The sequence below is a fragment of the Eptatretus burgeri genome, chromosome 11, assembly GCF_056783735.1.
Source record: "Eptatretus burgeri isolate ZD-2024b chromosome 11, Ebu_testis_v1, whole genome shotgun sequence".
Lineage (NCBI taxonomy): Eukaryota > Metazoa > Chordata > Myxini > Myxiniformes > Myxinidae > Eptatretus > Eptatretus burgeri.
In genome coordinates this window covers 66,142,493-66,162,319 of record NC_140971.1, presented here as the reverse complement: position 1 = coordinate 66,162,319, position 19,827 = coordinate 66,142,493, and the positions used below count along the sequence as shown (strand labels likewise).

At 45.3% G+C, this 19,827-nt stretch overlaps 1 protein-coding gene across 2 annotated transcripts in view; it reads left to right on the top strand.

The window, feature by feature from the left end:
- Positions 1-17,835, top strand: part of PRIM2 (DNA primase subunit 2) — a 59,017-nt gene extending 41,182 nt beyond the window's left edge. For both annotated transcript variants that reach the window (XM_085846724.1, XM_085846725.1), the window contains 3 exons: positions 14,617-14,699; positions 17,053-17,121; positions 17,236-17,835. In XM_085846724.1, coding sequence (XP_085702850.1) covers positions 14,617-14,699; positions 17,053-17,121; positions 17,236-17,496 — 413 coding nt within the window. In that variant the 3' untranslated portion in view covers positions 17,497-17,835. The remainder of the gene's footprint in view (positions 1-14,616; positions 14,700-17,052; positions 17,122-17,235) is intronic.
- The last annotated feature ends 1,992 nt before the right edge of the window (positions 17,836-19,827 follow it).

Sequence of the window (19,827 nt, the reverse complement as noted above, 5' to 3'; positions counted from 1 at the left end):
GATGTATTTTCCCCTGTTACCAGTAAGCTGACACTCATTTTGCTGACCTCGGAAGGATGACCAGCTGAGTCGTCCCACATGGTGTTAATTCAACGATAGGACAGGGGGCTTGAACTCAAGACCTTGAGATCTTAAGCCAGCCACCTTTACCGTTAAGCCTTTACAGTTTCGAGCGACTGCTGTTTCTTCCGCTTAATCATGGGGATAGCATCCGCTCTCAATTTCTTAATCGTGGCAGATGACTCCAAGATATAGCCATCTCTGTTGTTTCATAACTGCTCTGTAAAATGTTCCGAGCACAAATGTGAACATTTTGTCGGCCCGATCCACACTCGGGTATTTTGGACAAACCGAGTCCAATTTCTGGCAATCTGCTTGACCCAGATTGGCCATTGTCTTTCGGCCATTGGTGACTGCAGCATGAAACCATCTCGGTTTGTATTACGACAACCACAAAGGAAGCATTGACTCGGTATATTTGTGAGAAATCGAAAATTATTCGCCGTTTGAGTTAAATTGTGTCGCAATGTACCCCGTAGCCCGGCCGAATATGGCAGTCAACTCCCGGGTGTGACTTCACAGCTAACCGTGAAGAAGAAGATTTCGACTTTTAATCACAAAATCACTTGCTTTATAAATCGGAACTAGAAGGGCACTCGGTAGAGAGCATACCTCCATCACATAATGCCTGATCCACGAGAGCATATCCGGCCCAGTACATTTTTGAAATATCGTGCTATATATCGTTTTTAGCCCTATCTCTCAACGGTGAAGAATCACTTTAAAAATTAAATAATCCTCGTATTCAGATCCGTATTCGGATCTTCACCAAAATCGAATTAATTCGTCCTTGCCACACACCCAACCTGTCCACCAAGTTTCATCCGAATCCATCCGAATCCGTCCACAACTTTTAGAGATATCCTGTACACAAACAAACAAACAAACAGACAGAAAGGGGTGAAAACATAACCTCCTTCACCTTCAGTGGCGGAGGTAAAAAGACACGTCATATCTATTTTGTCAGGTATCGAGGCATACATAAGCATTGAGGTGGTCTGAGCATTTGGGTTCACCTTTTAGTAAAGATTTTATAACTATACGACGAATACAACAGGTTTTTATACGATGTAATTCGTAATGGCCGGAGGTAAACTTTACTCCTGCAATAAGTTACATTCCAACTCTACATCTACCCTACCCTCTCATATCCAACTGCTCCTGGATACTGTGCCTTTCTCACCTGAGAAGGTGGGGAGGTTTCTGGCAAACCTCAACTCCGATTCTGCGACAGGCTTGGACAGCATCAGTACACATGTCCTGAAAACCTACTCTGCTGCGCTTGCTCTTGCTCATCCTCTTTCTGCTCTCTTTACTCGATCATTCTCTCTGGATCCGTTTCCGTCTGCCTGTAAGTTGGCCAACATCACCGCAATACAGAAACATGGTGCAAAAACGGGTCCTATTTACAGCAGTCCAATTAGCCTGATTCCATTATCAGCAAGGTCATGGGATCTTTCATTTCAGTTGACATCAAATCCTTCCTTTTCTCCAATGGTCTGATCTCAGATCATCAGTTCTGTTTTGGCCATTCTCAGTTATTCGACTCTGGACATGCTACTTCAACTCTCCCAACAATGGATGGAAGCTGTAAATCTCAGCCATGATGTCAGGGCCATCTCTCTGGACATATCTCGGGCATATTCAGCGTGTTTCAAAAAGATTGATACAACTTTGACTTCCTGCCATTTCTTTGTTTTTTGACCTCTACCGTTTTCATTTTCAGGGTTTGGTGGTGTTATCGTGGTATTTGTTCCCTGGGATTTCTAGCTCTAACTCTACTATCCCACTGACAGTGAAGCAGAAGACAAAAGTGGTGACTCTGTGGTATGACTAAATCATATGTAGACACCTGCTGGAGGTTCTGCTGGGAATGCGACCTCAGAACACGTGATGGACCCACAAATTGTGCCATTCAACGTATTGTGAAACAATTTGAGCACAAGGGTGCAGTGCACAACCGGAGCAAGGGCAACAGTGGCAGGCCAGCATCAGTAACCAAGAGTCAAGCTGACAATGACGCCGTGCGGTATTCTTCAGTGGACAGTCCCAAGAAGTCCCATCGCTGGTACTTCCGGGAGCTCCGCATCAAACCAACATCAGTCTGGTGTATACTCACAAAGGAACTGAAGCTTTTTCCATACATCATTTATATTAGGCATAAACTGAGTCAAGATGACATGAGGAGGAGAGTTGATATGTGCAATTGGTTCAGTGACAGGATGGAGCGGTACCCAAACTGGATCATCTTGATCTATTTTAGTGATGAAGCCCATTTCCACTTTAACGGTGCCATCAACAGCCACAACATTTCCTGGAGTGTAGAACCACCTGAGGAGATCACTGAGAGGTACCTGAAAGGGCCTAAGGTAACATGCGTCTGCAACGCTAGGGCCTTACTGGTTTGAGAATGACAACAGCAGGACAGTGACGATCAATGGTGAGCGCGACCAGGCCGTGCTCCAAAAGTTCCATTATGATCTAGCCCAAAAGGTCACCCCAAATAAAGCTCAGCATGATCTGGCTTATGTAGGATGGTGCACCCCCGTATACAGATGGTTACACCATCACTTTCCTGTGGCAGCTCTTCAGAAACCGCCTCATTGCTCTGGGTACTGCTCATGACTGGACAGCCCATAGCCCAGACTTTGAACCCTCTGGACTCCTGGTTTCTGATGGCTACCAAGGTCTCTATCTCTCAATGGTGAAGAATCACTTAAATTCTAGGAGCTGGATCTGGATCTGGATCCGGATCTCCACCAAAATCTAATCGCTTCATCCTTGTCACTCACCCAACGTCTCCACCAAATTTCATCGATATCCATCCATAACTTATTGAGATATCCTGTACACAAACAAACAGACAGAAGGGGGTGAAAACATAACCACCTTCACCTTCGGTGGTGGAGGTAATCGGGCCACAACATAACAAACAGAATAGCAGAAAGAGAAGGGGGGAAATGCGAACAGCAGGGCCGACGGATAAAATAGATGGAGTCGGTCAAACAAAAGGAATGAGGGGTAGGGGAGAATGGGGGTGGTCACAAGATTGATACAGAAGCAAAATGTTTTGGGGGTGTTTAAGATGCCGGTTGCAGATGGTCGGATTTGTCTTCCTGGAGGAGAATGCAAGTTGTTTTACAGCAACAGCCTCACCACAGGATTCAGAGACCCAAGAGTGGGAGGATGGTAGGATAATTGAAGACGAGGTGGGATGAATCTACACATAAGAGAGAGAATGAAAGAGCAGGTTTCTGTGGAAGAATTCCCAGGTTGAATTCATATCAGCGGTGGTGGATATAGGACACCAGTCCTGAAGTGCAAAAAAATTTAAAGAAATGAAATAAAAATTGAAAACGGCAAATACATAAAGTGTGAATGTGGAAGCAGGTCAAATTCTATGTTTTGACTTGCTTCTCGGGAAGGGAAGCATACGCCAGAGACAGACTTGACAAGGTGCTACCAGATTTGCGAGGAGGAATACGAGTTTGAAAGTTCAATCTTGAGGTTGGACAGGTGTTTTCTGGCGTTCCCAGAGTGGACACACACTTATTGTGGGCTTTTTGGAATGATCTGAGCTTGCCTTCGGTTGGATTTGCCTTTCAGGGTGAGAATGCAAGTTGTGGGTGGGAAGCTGGGTATGATAACTGAAGTTTAGATGGGATTAACCTGTGCTTAATGGAGAGCAGGTGTCTGGAAGAATTCCCAGGCCGAGTTTATATCAGGGATGGCAGATATAGGAGACCAGTCCTGAAATGAGACGTCTGCTTGCAGTCCTGGAGTGAACTGCCAGACTCGCTGGGACTGAGGTGGTTCTCTGAGAATAGCCAGAGAGATGTTGACCTCCGCAAGCAGAGTGAGAGCTAGAGACATTGGTGGGGAAGTTGGTCATCACCCAATCCAAAGGGGGGATTGGTGATTGGGAGAAATCCAGGTGGGAAAATTTACAGATTGATTCAGTTCCATGGAGTCACAGAAATCCTTTGCTGAAGTGCCATGGCTGGTGAGAGAGGTACCAACACCCAGCCAATTTGCATGGTGAGAATGAAAATCACCACAAATGAGGAAGAGAGAGTTGGGATGAGTGGTTAAACGTTGGTCTCTGTCGTCAGAGCGAGAGAGATGTAGAAAGTCATTACTGTTGAACAGAAGAAAGTACACAGACACAGATAAACGTGGGAGCTGAGAAAGTCACAGCCAGAGGTACTCCTGGGGTTTTGGAGGTGGAAGAGCAGTACATGGAGAGTGAGAATGGAGATCTTGATGTGAAGTGCCACTACACTGTCGAGACGAGGTTCAGGTCGATCAAACCGGAGGAGACACTAGCCAAAGAGTGCCACGAAGGAGTCAGGCACTTTCTGTTGGAGGAAGGATTCTGTTCAGCAGATTATGTCCGGTTAATCGGCAACGGCCTGGATTGAGAGATCTATCAGGTTGGAGCGGAGGCCTCGGATGTTTGAGGTCCACACATTTAGAGACAAGGGAGGTGGAACCGCTGATAGGGTGTAGGAATGTGGAAAGGGTGTGGACCAGGGGGAAGCCCAGAGGGTATGGGGAGGGGGAGAAGCCTGGAGCGGTGGCAGGCAAGGGAAATCAATAGGTGGAGGGGTGTGGGGTTAGTTAAGCTGAGAGGGGGTGTGACAAAGGGGAAGCAGAGACTGCTTTGGACGAGGGGGAAGCAGACAAGGTTTGGGGGGGGGGGTGGAGGGTGCTGACATGGACTCCTTTGGTTCCAGGTCTCTTCGGAGAATCATTGGCTATCACTGGTCGGACTTTGTGTCCAATGAGCAGTTGCTGAGAGAGACTCAAATGAGATTTGTGACCTGCATAGTCTGTGAGCGTCAGTTGTGGCTGTATGGACATGTGGCTCGTTTTTCTGATGCTGATCCTGCTCACCAGATTTTCTCTGCGAGGGATCCTCATGAGTGGAGGAGGCCAATGGGCTGACCACATGCCTCATAGTTGCAGCAGGTTGACCATCATCTCAATGAGATGGGGATGGGCCAGGCATCTGCCTGGGGGGTGGCCAGATGGAGGCCCCTGGAGTACTGGCAGAAAGTGGACGCAGTGCCATGTTGCTCTGGTGCATGCTCCCATACCTGACCTGACCTTTCTTCAATATCAGGGCCATCTCTTTCGATATATCTCGAGCTTTTGATACAGTCTGGCATCCTTCCCTGCTTTCCAAACTGTCTGCCTATGGAATCAAAGGCCAACTCCACTTTTGTATTCCTGACTTCCTCCACTCTTGTGACCAACATGTGGCTCTCAACGGAACCCTCTCATCTCGTCTCCCTGTCAATGCTGGAGTACCCCACGTCAGTATTCTCGGCCCCATCTTATTACTAATCTTCATCAATGATCTCTCCGAATCTCTGGAAAATCCTTTTTATCCCCTTGCTGAGGACTGCACACTCTGCTGTGACATCTCTCATCCTTCCGACAGGCAGCCTCTTCCTTCTCCTTAGACTTTGACAAAATCCAAACTTGTCAAACACTTGGAATGTCTTTCAATCCTGAGAAATCCCATTCTCTCTCTCTCTCTCTCTCTGAAAGGACGACATCACAAATCTTCCCACATACTTTCTCACCAACCCTCTCAAAGTGCTTCAGTCGCTCAAACTCTTGGTCTCATTCTCAGCCATAATTTCTTTTGGGGAAGCCACATTTCAAAGTTGGCCTCCAAAGCCAGATGCCAACTCTGTATCCTCCCTGTGGTGCCATTTGAAGTGGGGGAAGAGAAGCATACACCACAGATGAACTTGACAAGGTGCCACCAGGTTTTAGAGGAGGGAGACAAGTTTGAAAGCTCATTCTTGAGATTGGACAGCTGTTGTTTTCTGGCTCTCCTGAGGGTAGACACACACTTGTTGATAAATGACTTGGTAAGATAAATGAAGATGAGGTGGGATTCATCTGTGCATGAGAGAGAGCAGGTTTCTACGGAAGAATTCCCAGGCTGAATTAATATCAGTGGTGTTGGATATGGGATACCAGTCCTGGAAATGTTTTAAAAAAAAAAACAAAAACCCCAAAAAATAAAAAAATAAAAAACCTATGCCCCGACATTCGTGGCATTCCAGGACGACACTACAAATGTCGGGGTCTTACTATATATAGAAGTTATAAGTGAACATAATTTTTCTCATCCAGGGACTTCCAAATGAACAATCTATATATTAAAACTGAAGGACCAATTTTGTGCTCCTCTTTGCGATCGCGTCACGTTTTTCTCGGTACTGTGACCTGAACTGAAATAAACTTCGTACCTGTAAGAGTGCATCGCACATCGTGGCAATAGTCAACCTTCAACTCTGAAGCAGAATAAACACTTTTCGTTGAGATGGGGGCGAGGAGTGGAGGCGGGGGCGGGGAATGAAGAGACGGGGGCAGGGAGTGAAGAGGCGGGGGGCAAGGTAAGTAAATATTTGGGCGGAGGTAAGAAAATTGAAAGCGGGAGACAGGGGGAAAATGGGGCGGGGGCTGGGTTGAATTAGGCGGAGTTGAGTGTGAGGGGGTGGACAGGGGGGTGGGGGCCCGGGGGCAAGTGGGGTGGGGAATCAAGAGACGGGGGGCGTGGTGTGAAGAGGCGGGGCCGGGGTAATTACATTTTTGGGCAAGGGTAAGCAAATTGAATGGGGGCAGGGGCAGGGGATGAGTTGGCAGGGGCAAGCACACCCTGTCCAGTCCATGTCCCTCGAGTGTGTGTGAGCTGGTGAGGGTGGTTAAATGAACGGAATCCGTCTGTGACGGGGTTTCAGCTAGTAAATATTACTTTTGCAAGGTTAGAGTGTGGTAGGTGGACTCTGAACCTCCATAGTCTGTGGACTGCAAAGTCATTTTGTGTTGTGAGGAGCCCTGATGTGGATAAACTGTGTGATGATGGATTCTTTATACCTTGGCTGTGCGTACTGAAAAATCGTCAGAAGCTATCAAGTTTGGTCTCAAAGTTTTACCAAGTGATCCCTCTAAAGATACAGACTATTAAACAATACTTAAATTCATATGTGAATAGTCAGATCAAGTCCTGTTCATTTGATTTCGAAATTCGATGAAGTGTTTGCTGTGATTGTTAACCTCCGCCATCGAAGATCGGAGGTTTCTGTTTTCACCCCTTTCTGTTTGTTTGTTTGTTTGTTTGTTTGTGAACAGTATTACGGAAAAACTCCTCGACGGATTTCGACGAAACTTGGTGGGGGGGATTAGGTTTGCTCCAAGGATCATGCCATTAGATTTTGGACTTGGTCCAAAATTCAATATGCCCGCTATGGTGGCCATTTTGAAAAAATATTTGAATTTTTTTTTTTGCATTTCTACATGTTTTAAGTGATTTCCACCTCCCCCCCCAAAAAAAAATTGTTGGAGAAAAAAAATTTTTGCAACTTTTTTCTGAACAAAATTTCGATTTATTATTATTTTTTTTTTGCATTTCTACATGTTATCAGTGATTTCCAACAAAAAACATTCCAAAATTATAATTGCGGCTGATTTTGGAACTTCAGGTGGATATACCCACGTAAAATCAATTTCTGTCTCAAGGAATCTAGTTATGACGAATGAATTGAGGATGTAAACGTTAAAAGTAAAAGGGAAAGTTGCAAATATAACTCTGTGAGCACTGTTGACGTCAAATTGAATGAATAGGATATCAGGTTCACTTGAGTGACCTAGCAGTATTGGCGGTAGAGGTTTTGCACTCTACCGAGTGCTCCCCCTCTAGTTTGTCATTGTGATTGCACGACTGTTCGGATGAATATCCGTCAGAAAGGCAAATTTGATCTATACTACCATTGAATAACCTTTCAAATGATGTACAACAATCAACAAACATTTTATTCAGACTGAGACAGGAACCTACTCCCTCCCTATCATGTCCATTGATGTGGAAATGCTCTTTTTTTTTGAACTTGATCTATAAATTGAATTGGCGGGTACTCAGATTTTTTGAGCCTGACTGCATTTCATTGCCGGTAGGTTAAAATACCATTTCGTCTTTGATGTCACCTCCCCCTCTCCATCCCCCCCACCCCCTTGCTGTTGGTCCTCCTCACATTCCCGTCTCCATGATGTTGTACCTTTTCATCCAGTGACCCATTCTTTGTTGATACTCGGTGCCATATTAGATCAAAACTTTCCACTCCTCAGTCCTTGTTTTCTCTCCCTGATTGTGGAATCCTTTCCTTGCATCCCTCAAATCCTGCGTTTTTATCCGTACAATTCAACCCGACTCATTTCGCCGCTTCCCCAATGGAGATTGTGGACTCTACGCAAGTCAGAATTGCAGTTTGATTGTGAGAGGAAACGTACAGAAGGCAGTAGCATGCATTACCCTTTAGATCAATATTAATACGGTAAAATATAATTCCATTTCCCATTCCGGTGTATCTCATGAACGCGACTGCTCGGTCAATTCCTCCAAAAGGGATACGTCGCGAAACATCTTCGAAATACCTTGTTACACTTTTAGGTTGCAGTCAAGGTTACACGCTGGAGTGACATGCATCAAATCTTTATGGTTGAAGGACTGTCTGTACTGGATGCACAGCACCATGAATTTCAAACCTTGGTTTGTGGAATGGTAATGAAAGGTGTCCATCAGAAATCATTTCCAAAACAAACTCGTGCAGACATCCAATAGCATCCAGTTCACATTTGATGATTGTCAAACGAGGTGTATCGCATCAAAGAAAGGGAGTAATGTCAAGTTTATTGACAGGGGTGCATCATGGCTGCGTGTCAGATGATCTTCTGTTGCTAAGCACCACCTCTCCACAAGGATGCGTCTGCTGGCATTGGATTTACCAACATGTTCGTCAAAGGCCAATATCTCGACGCAAGGCCCCAAAGCATTTTTGATCTGGTACGCGTAATGACCATCTTTCGTGTTCCTGCCCCAATAGCTCCAGCATTAACAAAAATAATAGGAGGACAACCCCAATACATGAGCTGCTCAAGCATTTCTATGAATCAGCGATTTTTATTTATTTATTTATTTATTTACTTTTTTTTTACGATGGGCTTGTTTTGTTCGATGGGATGTTGATAATGCTTGGCTGTTTTGATGTTTGGATTTTCTTGTTTTTTTTTTAATCTGATTTTTTTTGTTGTTGTTGTGTCCACAATGTCTCGAACGGTAGTTATTACTGAAAAATGCTTTGCAGATTGATACCCACGATAAGGAGGGATTCCCGTGAAAGTTCAAGTCGACTAAAAGGGTGTCGATTGATGCTGGTCTTGACATTACTTATTCGTGTTTATTTCTTGTTATCCCCCGCCGCGTGGCGGAAGACGATTTGTTTGGTGGGGGAACATGACATTTGGTGGGGGCCCAACATTCCTCCCCAGTGAGTTAGAGTGCCAGATGGATGTGATAGCTGCACGTTTCTTGTTTCACCATTCTAGGTTTATTTTTTTTTTCTGGAAACCTAATTTAGTCCGTAAGTGATGGGGTCAAAAGCCATGAGCTTTCCCCGGCTGGCCCACAATATGATTTAACACATTTACAATTCCGATTGAGAAGGTCTCGAGTGAATTCGTCAAGTACGAACAATATTGTTTGGTGATTATTTTTTTTTTTTTTGGTGAATGAGCTGTTTAGTGTGGCCATTATACTTCGACGCTTAGATGTGCGAGCGAACGGATGGATTGAATTACTCTCTACTCTGACACAACTCATCAGTTGAGCTGCCACATTCCACAACTTTCATCCTCGGCTTCCTGTAAAGACCTTCCCACGACTACTACTACTACTACTACTACTACTATTACTACCAATCTACATGCCCATCTCAGGGGTGCAGTGACTCCCTCTCCTTTGGATGTTGACCTTTTTGCACTTTGTTCCCTTTTGGCGGGAACGTGACCATTCAAAACCGCATTTTTTTTTTTTTTAATTTTAATTGCGAGCCATCACATTGTCTTCATCTTCGAAAATATCAATAATGTCTTGCTCCTTTTGTTCTGTTGATTACAATACCTTCAAACATCCCGTCCATAAAAGCGCAACATTTCTTTTCCCCCTCCCCACGCACAAGAATCTCTTCATATGCGATTTCAGATGCTCACAATTGCTGCTCAGCCACCATGTAGTTATTGATTAATATTTATAACTCGCCGAAACCCCGTCACAGAGGGATTCCGTTCCATGAGCCCAATATGACAACCAGCGGCGTCTCTTGTAAGAGCCGGATCCCAGTCGATGTACTCCATGGCCATACCTAATGAGGCCTACAAAACATCCTTGTACACGACATTTTTGGTGTACACTATTTATGAAGAAGTCCCCCGATTTGTGCATGCGTCCACTTTGACGTACAAGCACCGTGTCAAAACTTCTCAGGTCACAGTACCGAGAAAAACGTGACACGACCGCTCGGAGGAGCACAAAATTGGTCCTTCAGTATTAATATAGAAGATACAATGTTTCTTGCTACCTTTTTTTTGTGTCAAATTCACATTCTGAGGTAATCAGCATGTGCAGAAGAGGGTTTTACATTGCAGACGCTATTTTCGAGGAGTGGAATTACACCTCTCAGCGGTGACGGTCTGTCGACGACAGACGTAATGATGTCACCGAATGACCGATGATGTCATGACGTCCTTGCGCCTCTCAGCGGTGACGTCACACGTCGCCATGTAAACGAATGTAAAACGAAAAGTGTTTGTTCTGCTTCAGAGTTGAAGTTTGACTGTTGCCACTATGTGCGATGCACTCTTACAGGTTCGAAGTTTCTTTCAGTCCAGGTCACAGTACCGAGAAAAACGTGACGCGACCGCTAGGAGGAGCACAAAATTGGTCCTTCAGTATTAATATATAGATATTTAATTTGCCTGGCGGGATAAATTTGAGCTATTATGCACACTCGCCCCTGAGCTGTTTAGCCTACGTTCAAATCTCAAACCAGCTATAAACTGTCATCCTGATGTTTCGCATGCAGGGCAATTCACCAATGTGTGACCCACACATCGGGTGGTCGTTAAGCCGGAGGAGTGGTTGCTGCCTCCGCTACCGAAGGTGGACGGAGGTTATGTTTTCACCTCTGTCTGTCTGTCTGTCTGTCTGTGAGCTGGATATCTCAAAGTTATGGACGGATTGGGACGAAATTTGGTGGACAGGTTAGGAGTGTGACATGGACGAATTGTTTTGGTTTTGGTGAAGATCTGGATGCGGATACAAGAATTCTTCAGTGATTCTTCACCATTCAGCGTTTGGCAGGGGACTTAAGGGGGAAAGGGATGGGAGGTCGCGGGACTTGAGAAAGGATGCCGATGGTCCCGTCTGCAAGCATTTGTACAGGATTGATTAAAATTGGGTACATTGAAACCACACGTTCAAATGGGTCATTCTAAACACCACACAGAGACGTCCATAAGTGTTGGAGGGGGAGGGACTTTGGTAGGAGGTAAGCGTGAGGGGAGGGAAGGAACTGCTTTTTTCATGTTTTCCTGCAATCGTCGAAAAGCCGTGCCAGTGTTTGTATCTTTATTTAATTTCCCGCTCACGTTTTACAACTTAATGCAACAAGCTCTAGAGGGGGGCGTGATGGGGAGGCAGCGTGATGGGGTGGCGGAGGGAAGGCGGCGTGAGGCGGAGGGAAGGCGGCGTGAGGGGAGGCGGCGTGAGGCGGAGGGAAGGCGGCGTGAGGGGGAGGCGGAGGGAAGGCGGCCTGAGGGGAGGAGGGCGGAAGGCGGCGTGAGGGGGGGGGCAGAAGGGAGGCGGCGTGAGGGGGGGGCGGAGGGGAGGTGGCGTGAGGTGGATGGGGAGGGAAGGTGGCGTGAGGGGATTTGGAGGGATGGCGGCGTATGGGAGGGAGGGTGATAACATGCTCCGAAACAGCAATATTTTGTTTTTAACCACTGGGTTCTATATAAAACTGGGCAGGAACATTTAAAACTGTGCCATCTATCTGGCAAAGGCCTGCCTGCAGCAGCTTCTGCACTTCTCTGGTCAGCTCACTCTGAATTGGATTCTTACATTCTACGCTGTTGGGGAAGCCATTTCAAATTTCAACTAAACCTGTCAGTCCTTAACAGTCCCACATACACGTTCCTTCAACCTCCTCACAGCCCATGCTAACCGTGCATGTGCACCGGCGATTATACTCATTTTTTCCTGCACACTCCACTTACCCCACACCCACACTGCACATCACGTGTGGCGTTGGTGCCGCAGCATGTCCATTCCCCGCGTGTCGAAGCACATCGTTCACGAGACGGCCATGTAACCTGCACCAGAGTCCTGGGTGTGAGTTCGGTCCGCATGCCCGCAAAACCCACGCGCCGCACACACGTAACCAAGTGTGCAGGCCCGCACACACCCCTGCGGAGAATCCCTTTCCTAATCCAAATCTACCCATTTGTACCACGTCAGTATGTACTGTCTGCATACCTCTTCATGCTTGCAGCAACTGCCAACTGCATCTCCTGATCGGGACACACTGCTGCCTCCCGCTGCACAGATGTGCTCTCCTGTGGGTTCACGCGTTCCTTCCATGCATTCTCCCTGTATGTGCCCCAGATTCCTCCTTGGCGGAGTTCCAAACACAAGGTTCGATTCCATTTTGGAATTTTTTTTGAATTTTTTTTTTATAGGTACAGTATATTAATATAATTACAACAGATTGCATAAAAAAGTTGAAAAAATGCGGTACAGAGGGCGAACCGGATGACACAAACTACCTGCGTAATCCTGCTATCGACTGTAGGGCGCTCGCGAAGTGGCTTAAACACTCAAGCAAGCACTCCAATGAAACGGTTGATAAGGAACGGCAGGCTTAGCAAGCAATTAGTGATCAGTTATACTAAACACCACCCGGAGACACCAGGAGTGTCAAACAATGTGCAAATTGGACAATTTAAGTCTTTTTTTTTGCAGTCGGAACTGCTGCTGAGGTCAATGCTTCAGTTAAAATTTTGAAATTCGGCTCAGGTGAAGAGATTCTAGAACTTATTGCATGTGCCGAAATTAAATAAAGGCACAAACACTGGCATCTCCAGGCATTTAACAGCATTACGATGTATCCAGTGATTCATAGATATGAAGATCAGCGACATTTATATTGATTCGTAGGTACGAAGCTTTATCATACAGAAACTGACCTGTTCCAAGACAAAGCATTCTTGAATTGAGCGGACAAAATGGCCGATTAAGACCCCTGAGCTGAGTGAGCTGAAGGCAGGCTGAGCAAAGGTAAGCCTGCTTCTGGTTTTACCATAAATTATCTTCAAAAGGGGTGTTTAATTTTACCCAAACACCAAATTTTCATCCCCTGGAGTTACATTAGTACGTATCGGGCTGCTAGGTTTCATGGTTTTGGAGTTGTAGGGGAGACACACACTGACATTTATTATTATCGACTCGCAGAGTACCCGCCCTGTGGGCGGTCTTGTTCCAAACATGAAACACGTTCTTCTGACGCATACCTTTATTAGGGCGGTGTATAGGCAACTGACAGCTGCCTCAATCGCTCCTGAAAAGAAAAGAAAAAACCCGGATTACGTGCATAAAGCAAAAACATATCTACTGCTTACAATTCAAACACTTCACTGGAAAACGTGGGGACAGGAATACTGTACTGTAAATGGTGGACACTTGTAATACCCTCCCCCATCTAGAGGTGGTGCTATACAATACACATTTACATGGAGAATTTGCGTCCCCTCCCTCACCCCCCTCCCGCCCCCAAGATCACCGGCAAAGATAAAAACACCCCTATACATTAATTGGGGTCATGCTGATCCTCTGTAGCAAGTCTGGATGTAATTGGCCCACAACTGTAGGAGTAGTTGCCCGACAAACAAACCCACAAGCAATCAAACAAACATACACAAACACCGGTCTGTGAATTATAGTAAGGATTGAAGAGCCCACGGTGTGTTTTGCAAAGAGTAGGCGACTTCTTGCCTGCACGTGCATCAAATTACATTCCTGCCACCTTCAGTCGAACATCAGGCCTGGCCAGTTGGTTCGTGAAAGACTTGGGCCAAAATAATTCCCTTGCCAACCCCACATATAGGTGGTGATCATTGGGGCCGTTAAAGAAGCAGTAGTTGTTGCCGTAGATTTAGATTTCATTTTATATTTTCCCGACCATGCAAATAACACCTGTAAATGTCTGCTTCCGCTCATGGCTATGACGGAAGGATAATTCAGTTTCGTACGAATACCACAAGGACTTTTGAAATCTGTCATTTGAAATATTTGAGGCGAAAATCCAGGCCAAACCTTTCAAAAAGACAATTCCATTTGCCGCTCGAGCACACGATTCTTCAGATCGCGTTCATGGATTCATATTGGAAATGACACGAGATGAAAGCCCTTCTTGATGTTGAAATCTCCTTTTATTGTTTCCTTGTTTCATAAACACTTGATCCCATTTGAATTTTGTGTTGACCGTTCTGTTTTCATTCGGGTATTTCAGGATTTTTATTTTCTTTTTTCACTGGAGGACACTTTATATGTATACCTCCTATAAAAAAAGGATTTTCTGACATGCTTTATTGTCTCAAACGCATCTACCACCTTGGCATGTCTAATATCTTTCTACCTGTCCCCAGGCTGCCCGTTCCGACACACAGACGCCGATCTGCTGAGGCAACGACTTCAGTCGCATCGGCTTTCCTCTTCTGAAATCAACCAGGTGAGCTTCCCGGGTGCACATTGGTAGGGGGGGGGGGGCTGCAAAAAAGTTTTGAGGACTCACCGTTTGATGAATGCCCGGAACAAGTCACATTAACCTTGCCTGCCCCCCGGCTCAATATAGCTTGCTGATGCCCACACTGAGAGTATTTCCACTTTCCTAAGTGAGCCCTCAGGAATAGGAAAGCTAAATGTTTTTAGAGACTAAGTGTTGGACCCGAAGGGATTTTTAGCCACTGCAGATTTGTCACAGATTGTTGAAAGGGGGAAGGGATGATGCAGGGGGAGGGGGGGGGGTGGGTGAGAGAAACTTCTTGGGCCGTAAAATTTGCTCGGGTTTGTGGAAGCCAGAGAAAGAGAGAGCTACCGGCATCATTTTGCACCTCGCATTGCTGGCAGTGAAGATGGAGTGTAATGAGAGGGAAAATGTGATTAGGCTCTTTGTCACAGGGCGCTGTAATGATCGTTTTGCTGAGGGAGATGTTTCGTTTGCATTTGGAGCTGGGCCAATTATTGGAGGGCCACTTGATTGTAAACCGAGTCTGATAAGGTGGAGGCTGCTGCCTCTGCACTGCCTCCGATGCTGGGCAATTAAGATTCCTGCTTTGACTTGGCCAGAATATGTGCACTGGCCCTCACAAACTGGCTTCAAATGTTCGTCCTAGTGCCAAGCATGTTGGCCATCCAGTGCATGCAAATGGCCTCTTGTGCACCCCCCCCCCTTCACTCCCCTCCACGAGGAATGGACCTCAATTCGCTTTATTGTATCTTTCCATGTTGCTTGTGTTTGTTTTCATCCTCTGTGTTGAATGTAGTAACGCTCCATCACCGGGAAACGGTTTTGTAAATTGTACCTGTGACGGTGTGCCATGTTGGTTCTTCCAACGGCTTTTATGGTCGCAAAGTTTTATTATCCCGCCCCCCGGAGGGAGGGAGCGGGATATTGTAATCGTCCGGTTTGTTTGTCTGTTTATTTGTCTTTGTTTGTTTGTCTGTCTGTCTGTTAGCAACTTTACGGCAAAACGGCTTTAGCAAACACTATTAAATTTAATCCACAGGTGGGCAATGAACCTTGGACGACCACATTAACTTTTGGGTGCAATTAGATCAAAGGTCAAGGTCACGAAAATATCAAAATCGTTTTTTCGCTCATAACTTCGTCAAAAATGATCTGATTTACTTCAAACTAAGCTTATAGTGAACCTTATTCTATTTGTCACTTATAATCCTACCCATTCCTATAGTGAAAAATGCATATTTGTGAGGATCGGTAGCGTCCGAAGTTTTGGGGGTCATGGTCATCGGTCAAAATTACAAATTTTCCATTAAAACTAAAACATGGTTTCGAAAATACAACTTTACGGGAAAACGGCTGGCTCAAACACCGTCAAATTGTATCCACAGGTGGGTAATGAACCTCGGACGACCCCATTAACTTTTGGGTCCAATTAGGTCAAAGGTCAAGGTCACGAAAAGATCAAAATCGTTTTTCGCTCATAACTTCGTCAAAAAATGGGCGGGATTTGTTGTGCCTGGCACCACTTGTTTAAAATTGTTTTTTGCATAAAATGAAGTTTGTTTAGGAAACAATCATTTAAAATGAAGGATAGACAACCAAATTGATAATAATGGTGAATAGTGAGCCTTTCTGTACCATTGCTGATTTGAAAATCCTAAAATATCCAAGGAGCAAAACTAGTTTATAAAGAAAAATAAGAACAAGAACAAGGATGTGTGTGCATCAGATAAAAATGCAACACAAAATGAATCGATGGTGGCAAAAAAAAGAAAGACCCTCTTAAAGTGGAACCGTTCGATGAAGCAAAGATTGTAAGTGCGATTACTTCCCATATTGCCTTGAATCAAATAAATTGCACCTATGAACGTCGGGTACCACCATTTGCTTGATGAGCGGGTATAAGGATGTGGGATTGTAATCACAAAGGTTGTGGTTTTAAATACAGCTGAAGTCGGCAGTTTTGAGTATTTGGATTCAGAGCATCTGGAAACCAAGCTAGTTTTGGGAGTATTACCACGTCGCTATGTGACCGTCCATTAACAACCCTGCTGGCTGGCTATTGAACTTCCTGGAGAGATTATTATTTCATAGGGTGGTATTCTGCCTGTTGTGACATCTCTGGCCTACAGGTGGTGCCCAATTCACATTTTGTGGTTGACTTAAATGTCCTCGGGGCAACTTGAGACGAGTACTGAAATGCTGCTGATTCGGCATTGCTGTTTGCACCCCGTAACAGGAATGATTTTATTTCCGTACATCTGCGGTCAAAATGAATACAAGATGATATTGCAATGGAAATGATGTAGATGATAATAATGGCTGTGTTATTTGTCAGGTGATGGAATATGTAAAGGGAATGCACTATCAGCTGGCTTGCCAGAAATACTTTGAATTCACCCACAAGGTAGGTCTGATACCTCTCATTCTTCCCTTGTTCATTGGCTCAAAGCACTGCGTGTGCCATTTTGATGTGAGGCTGCTCAAGTGAGTATTTGTCATCGGTGTTGTGTCACTGTAGGTTGAAGATGGAGCTTTTGGTCTATCTCACCCAAATCAATACTTTGAAGAGAGCCAGAAGTTGCTGTCGGGTGGTCAGCATGCAAAGCGGGAGAATAGCGGAGAAGTTCAGAAGCCGGTTGTCGCTCCTGTTACGATGCCACAGTCTTCTCATCCAGCTCAGTCTTCTGAGAGTCAGTCCACTCAGTTGTCAGCCAGCCAAGTTGAGGAGCAAGAATTATTGGAGGAATGCTTTGCAAATGAGTCGTCCTTCGATTCGTGAAAGGAACCGTAGAGCTCGGTTGAGATCAGAAATGTAGTAGCTTGGCCAGTCCTTGATCACTCTGGCTTTGGGATTTGTTTTTGAACTATTTTGTTTGTGTTCGAGATTTATTTTCATTAAAACATCCTCCATATGTTGTAAGCTACTCTATGTTGGTAGAATTGTAGCATGTTTTTTATTTTAATTTTTTTTTGTTTCGGCCTTGATGCCCCTCTCCTGCACCCCAGATTTTTTGATTAAAAATGTTTTTTTATTGCATTTGCTGTAAATCTTGCTTTTGTTGAAAAATGAGGTTTGTTTTTTAATTGCAGTATATGCAAATAAAAATGCATCGGCTTATGTCGCACATGTGATGTGCCCTTCAGGCATTGATTAACTTGCAAATCGTCACGGGATACGTACGGTTTCAGGTGAAGTATGCCCATACAAACACTGGCAGCTGCAATTTTAGACACAATCTTTTTAGAGAGAGCGCTTTTTTTTCTTTTCCGCAGCATCGAAAGTTCACGAAACAACTTGTACTTGTATTTCATGAAGGACATTGCGACACGATGGGCAAATAAGTCGGCTTAAATTTAGCTTTCCAGTATCATTAAGCCATACCGAAAATGGCAGAGTTGATGGTCGTGCGTGATATTACCAAAACCGACATCGATAACGAGTCTACTCTCAAGTGTTTCGGCAAAACCATTCCGACAAACAATGGTGCAATCTTGGGTGTGAAGGTGCAGCCGAGATCGGTGGCAGCAATTATCACACCATTGGGCGCCGGATGATTATAAATGCATCTTGCACTCTGGGTGAACGTCAGAATCCTCCAAAAAAAAAAGCGATATTCCCACCGTTTCAATTTGAAAGTGCTTTGGCACCATCGCTTGCTGATTATTTCTTTTTTTCAGCCAAATGCCGCCACCGTCTCGTAATTCTTTCAGCCAAGATTAGTGGCATGTCTGATGCATTGTAAGATGACTAGGTGGTTACTTACAGACAGATGGATAGCAAAGAATGCTGAAACGACAAGCAGATGGGCCACAAGCTTAAGGAAGTATGTTGCAAAGGGTAATTTAATTTGTCTTCAAAGTAATCAGCATAATTGCCTCCCATCTGCGTTTCTAGTTATAACCCTAACTTTACCACCTGCTCTCAAATTTTGGGGAACTCAGAGGGCAGATTGAAGATCACAACGATTTGTGTCAAGAACTCTAATGAAACATTTTCGATGAAATGGTTAATGCAAGTCAAACAGGTTTGGGTGTTCTCTAGACACTGTTCTGAATCTACCAGGGTGCATTGGCAGAGAGAACGATTTCTGATTATTCAGTATTGGGTATCTTGGGAAGCGTTTATTCTCCAAAAAGAAAAAGAGTTGACACAGTTGACCGATAGAGGCTTTTTTGTGTTGAGATAATTGCATTCTCAGAGATAACTTTAACTTTTTTTTCTGGATGGGTGACACAATTTGAGGGTGTCATCCCAGCTCTTTGGGTGAGATTGTAGAAAGTTGAGCCAATGGGGGTTGCCAAAGAATAATTGGCTCGATTTGGCTGATAAACCTGTAAATGCGATGTAAATAAATGTAAATGTAAACACGTACATTGGATGTTTCTGTTGTATATATGTAATAGACTTCAACAAAGAGTTGCAATTTGATAAAATGAGGTGTCTTAAAAAAAACAAAAAGTGCGACATAAAGTTGCAGCAATTATCACCAAAAAATTGCAACGCATTATCACAATCATCATCATCAATGTGCTGGACTCTGTCAAGAGTGCGGGTGATTAAGGAGTCTCTGGGCAAAGGATGCACTGCAGGGTGGGTTGGTCGTGCTGCAAGGTGCGTTGGTCGGTCGTGCTGCAGGGTCTGTCGGTTGGGTCGTGCTGCAGGGTGGGTTGGTTGGTCGTGCTGCAAGGTAGTTTGGTCAGTCGTGCTGCAGGGTGGGTTGGTCGGTCGTGCTGCAGGGTGGGTTGGTCAGTCGTGCTGCAGGGTGGGTTGGTCGGTCGTGCTGCAGGGTGGGTTGGTCGGTCGTGCTGCAGGGTGGGTTTTTCGGTCGTGCTGCAGGGTGGGTTGGTCGGTCGTGCTGCACGGTGGGTTGGTCGGTCGTGCTGCAGGGTGGGTTGGTCGGTCGTGCTGCAGGGTGGGTTGGTCGGTCGTGCTGCAGGGTGGATTGGTCGGTCGTGCTGCAGGGTGGGTTGGTCGGTCGTGCTGCAGGGTGGATTGGTCGGTCGTGCTGCAGGGTGCGTTGGTCGGTCGTGCTGCAGGGTGCGTTGGTCGGTCGTGCTGCAGGGTGGGTTGGTCGGTGGTGCTGCAGGGTGTGTTGGTTGGTCGGTGGTG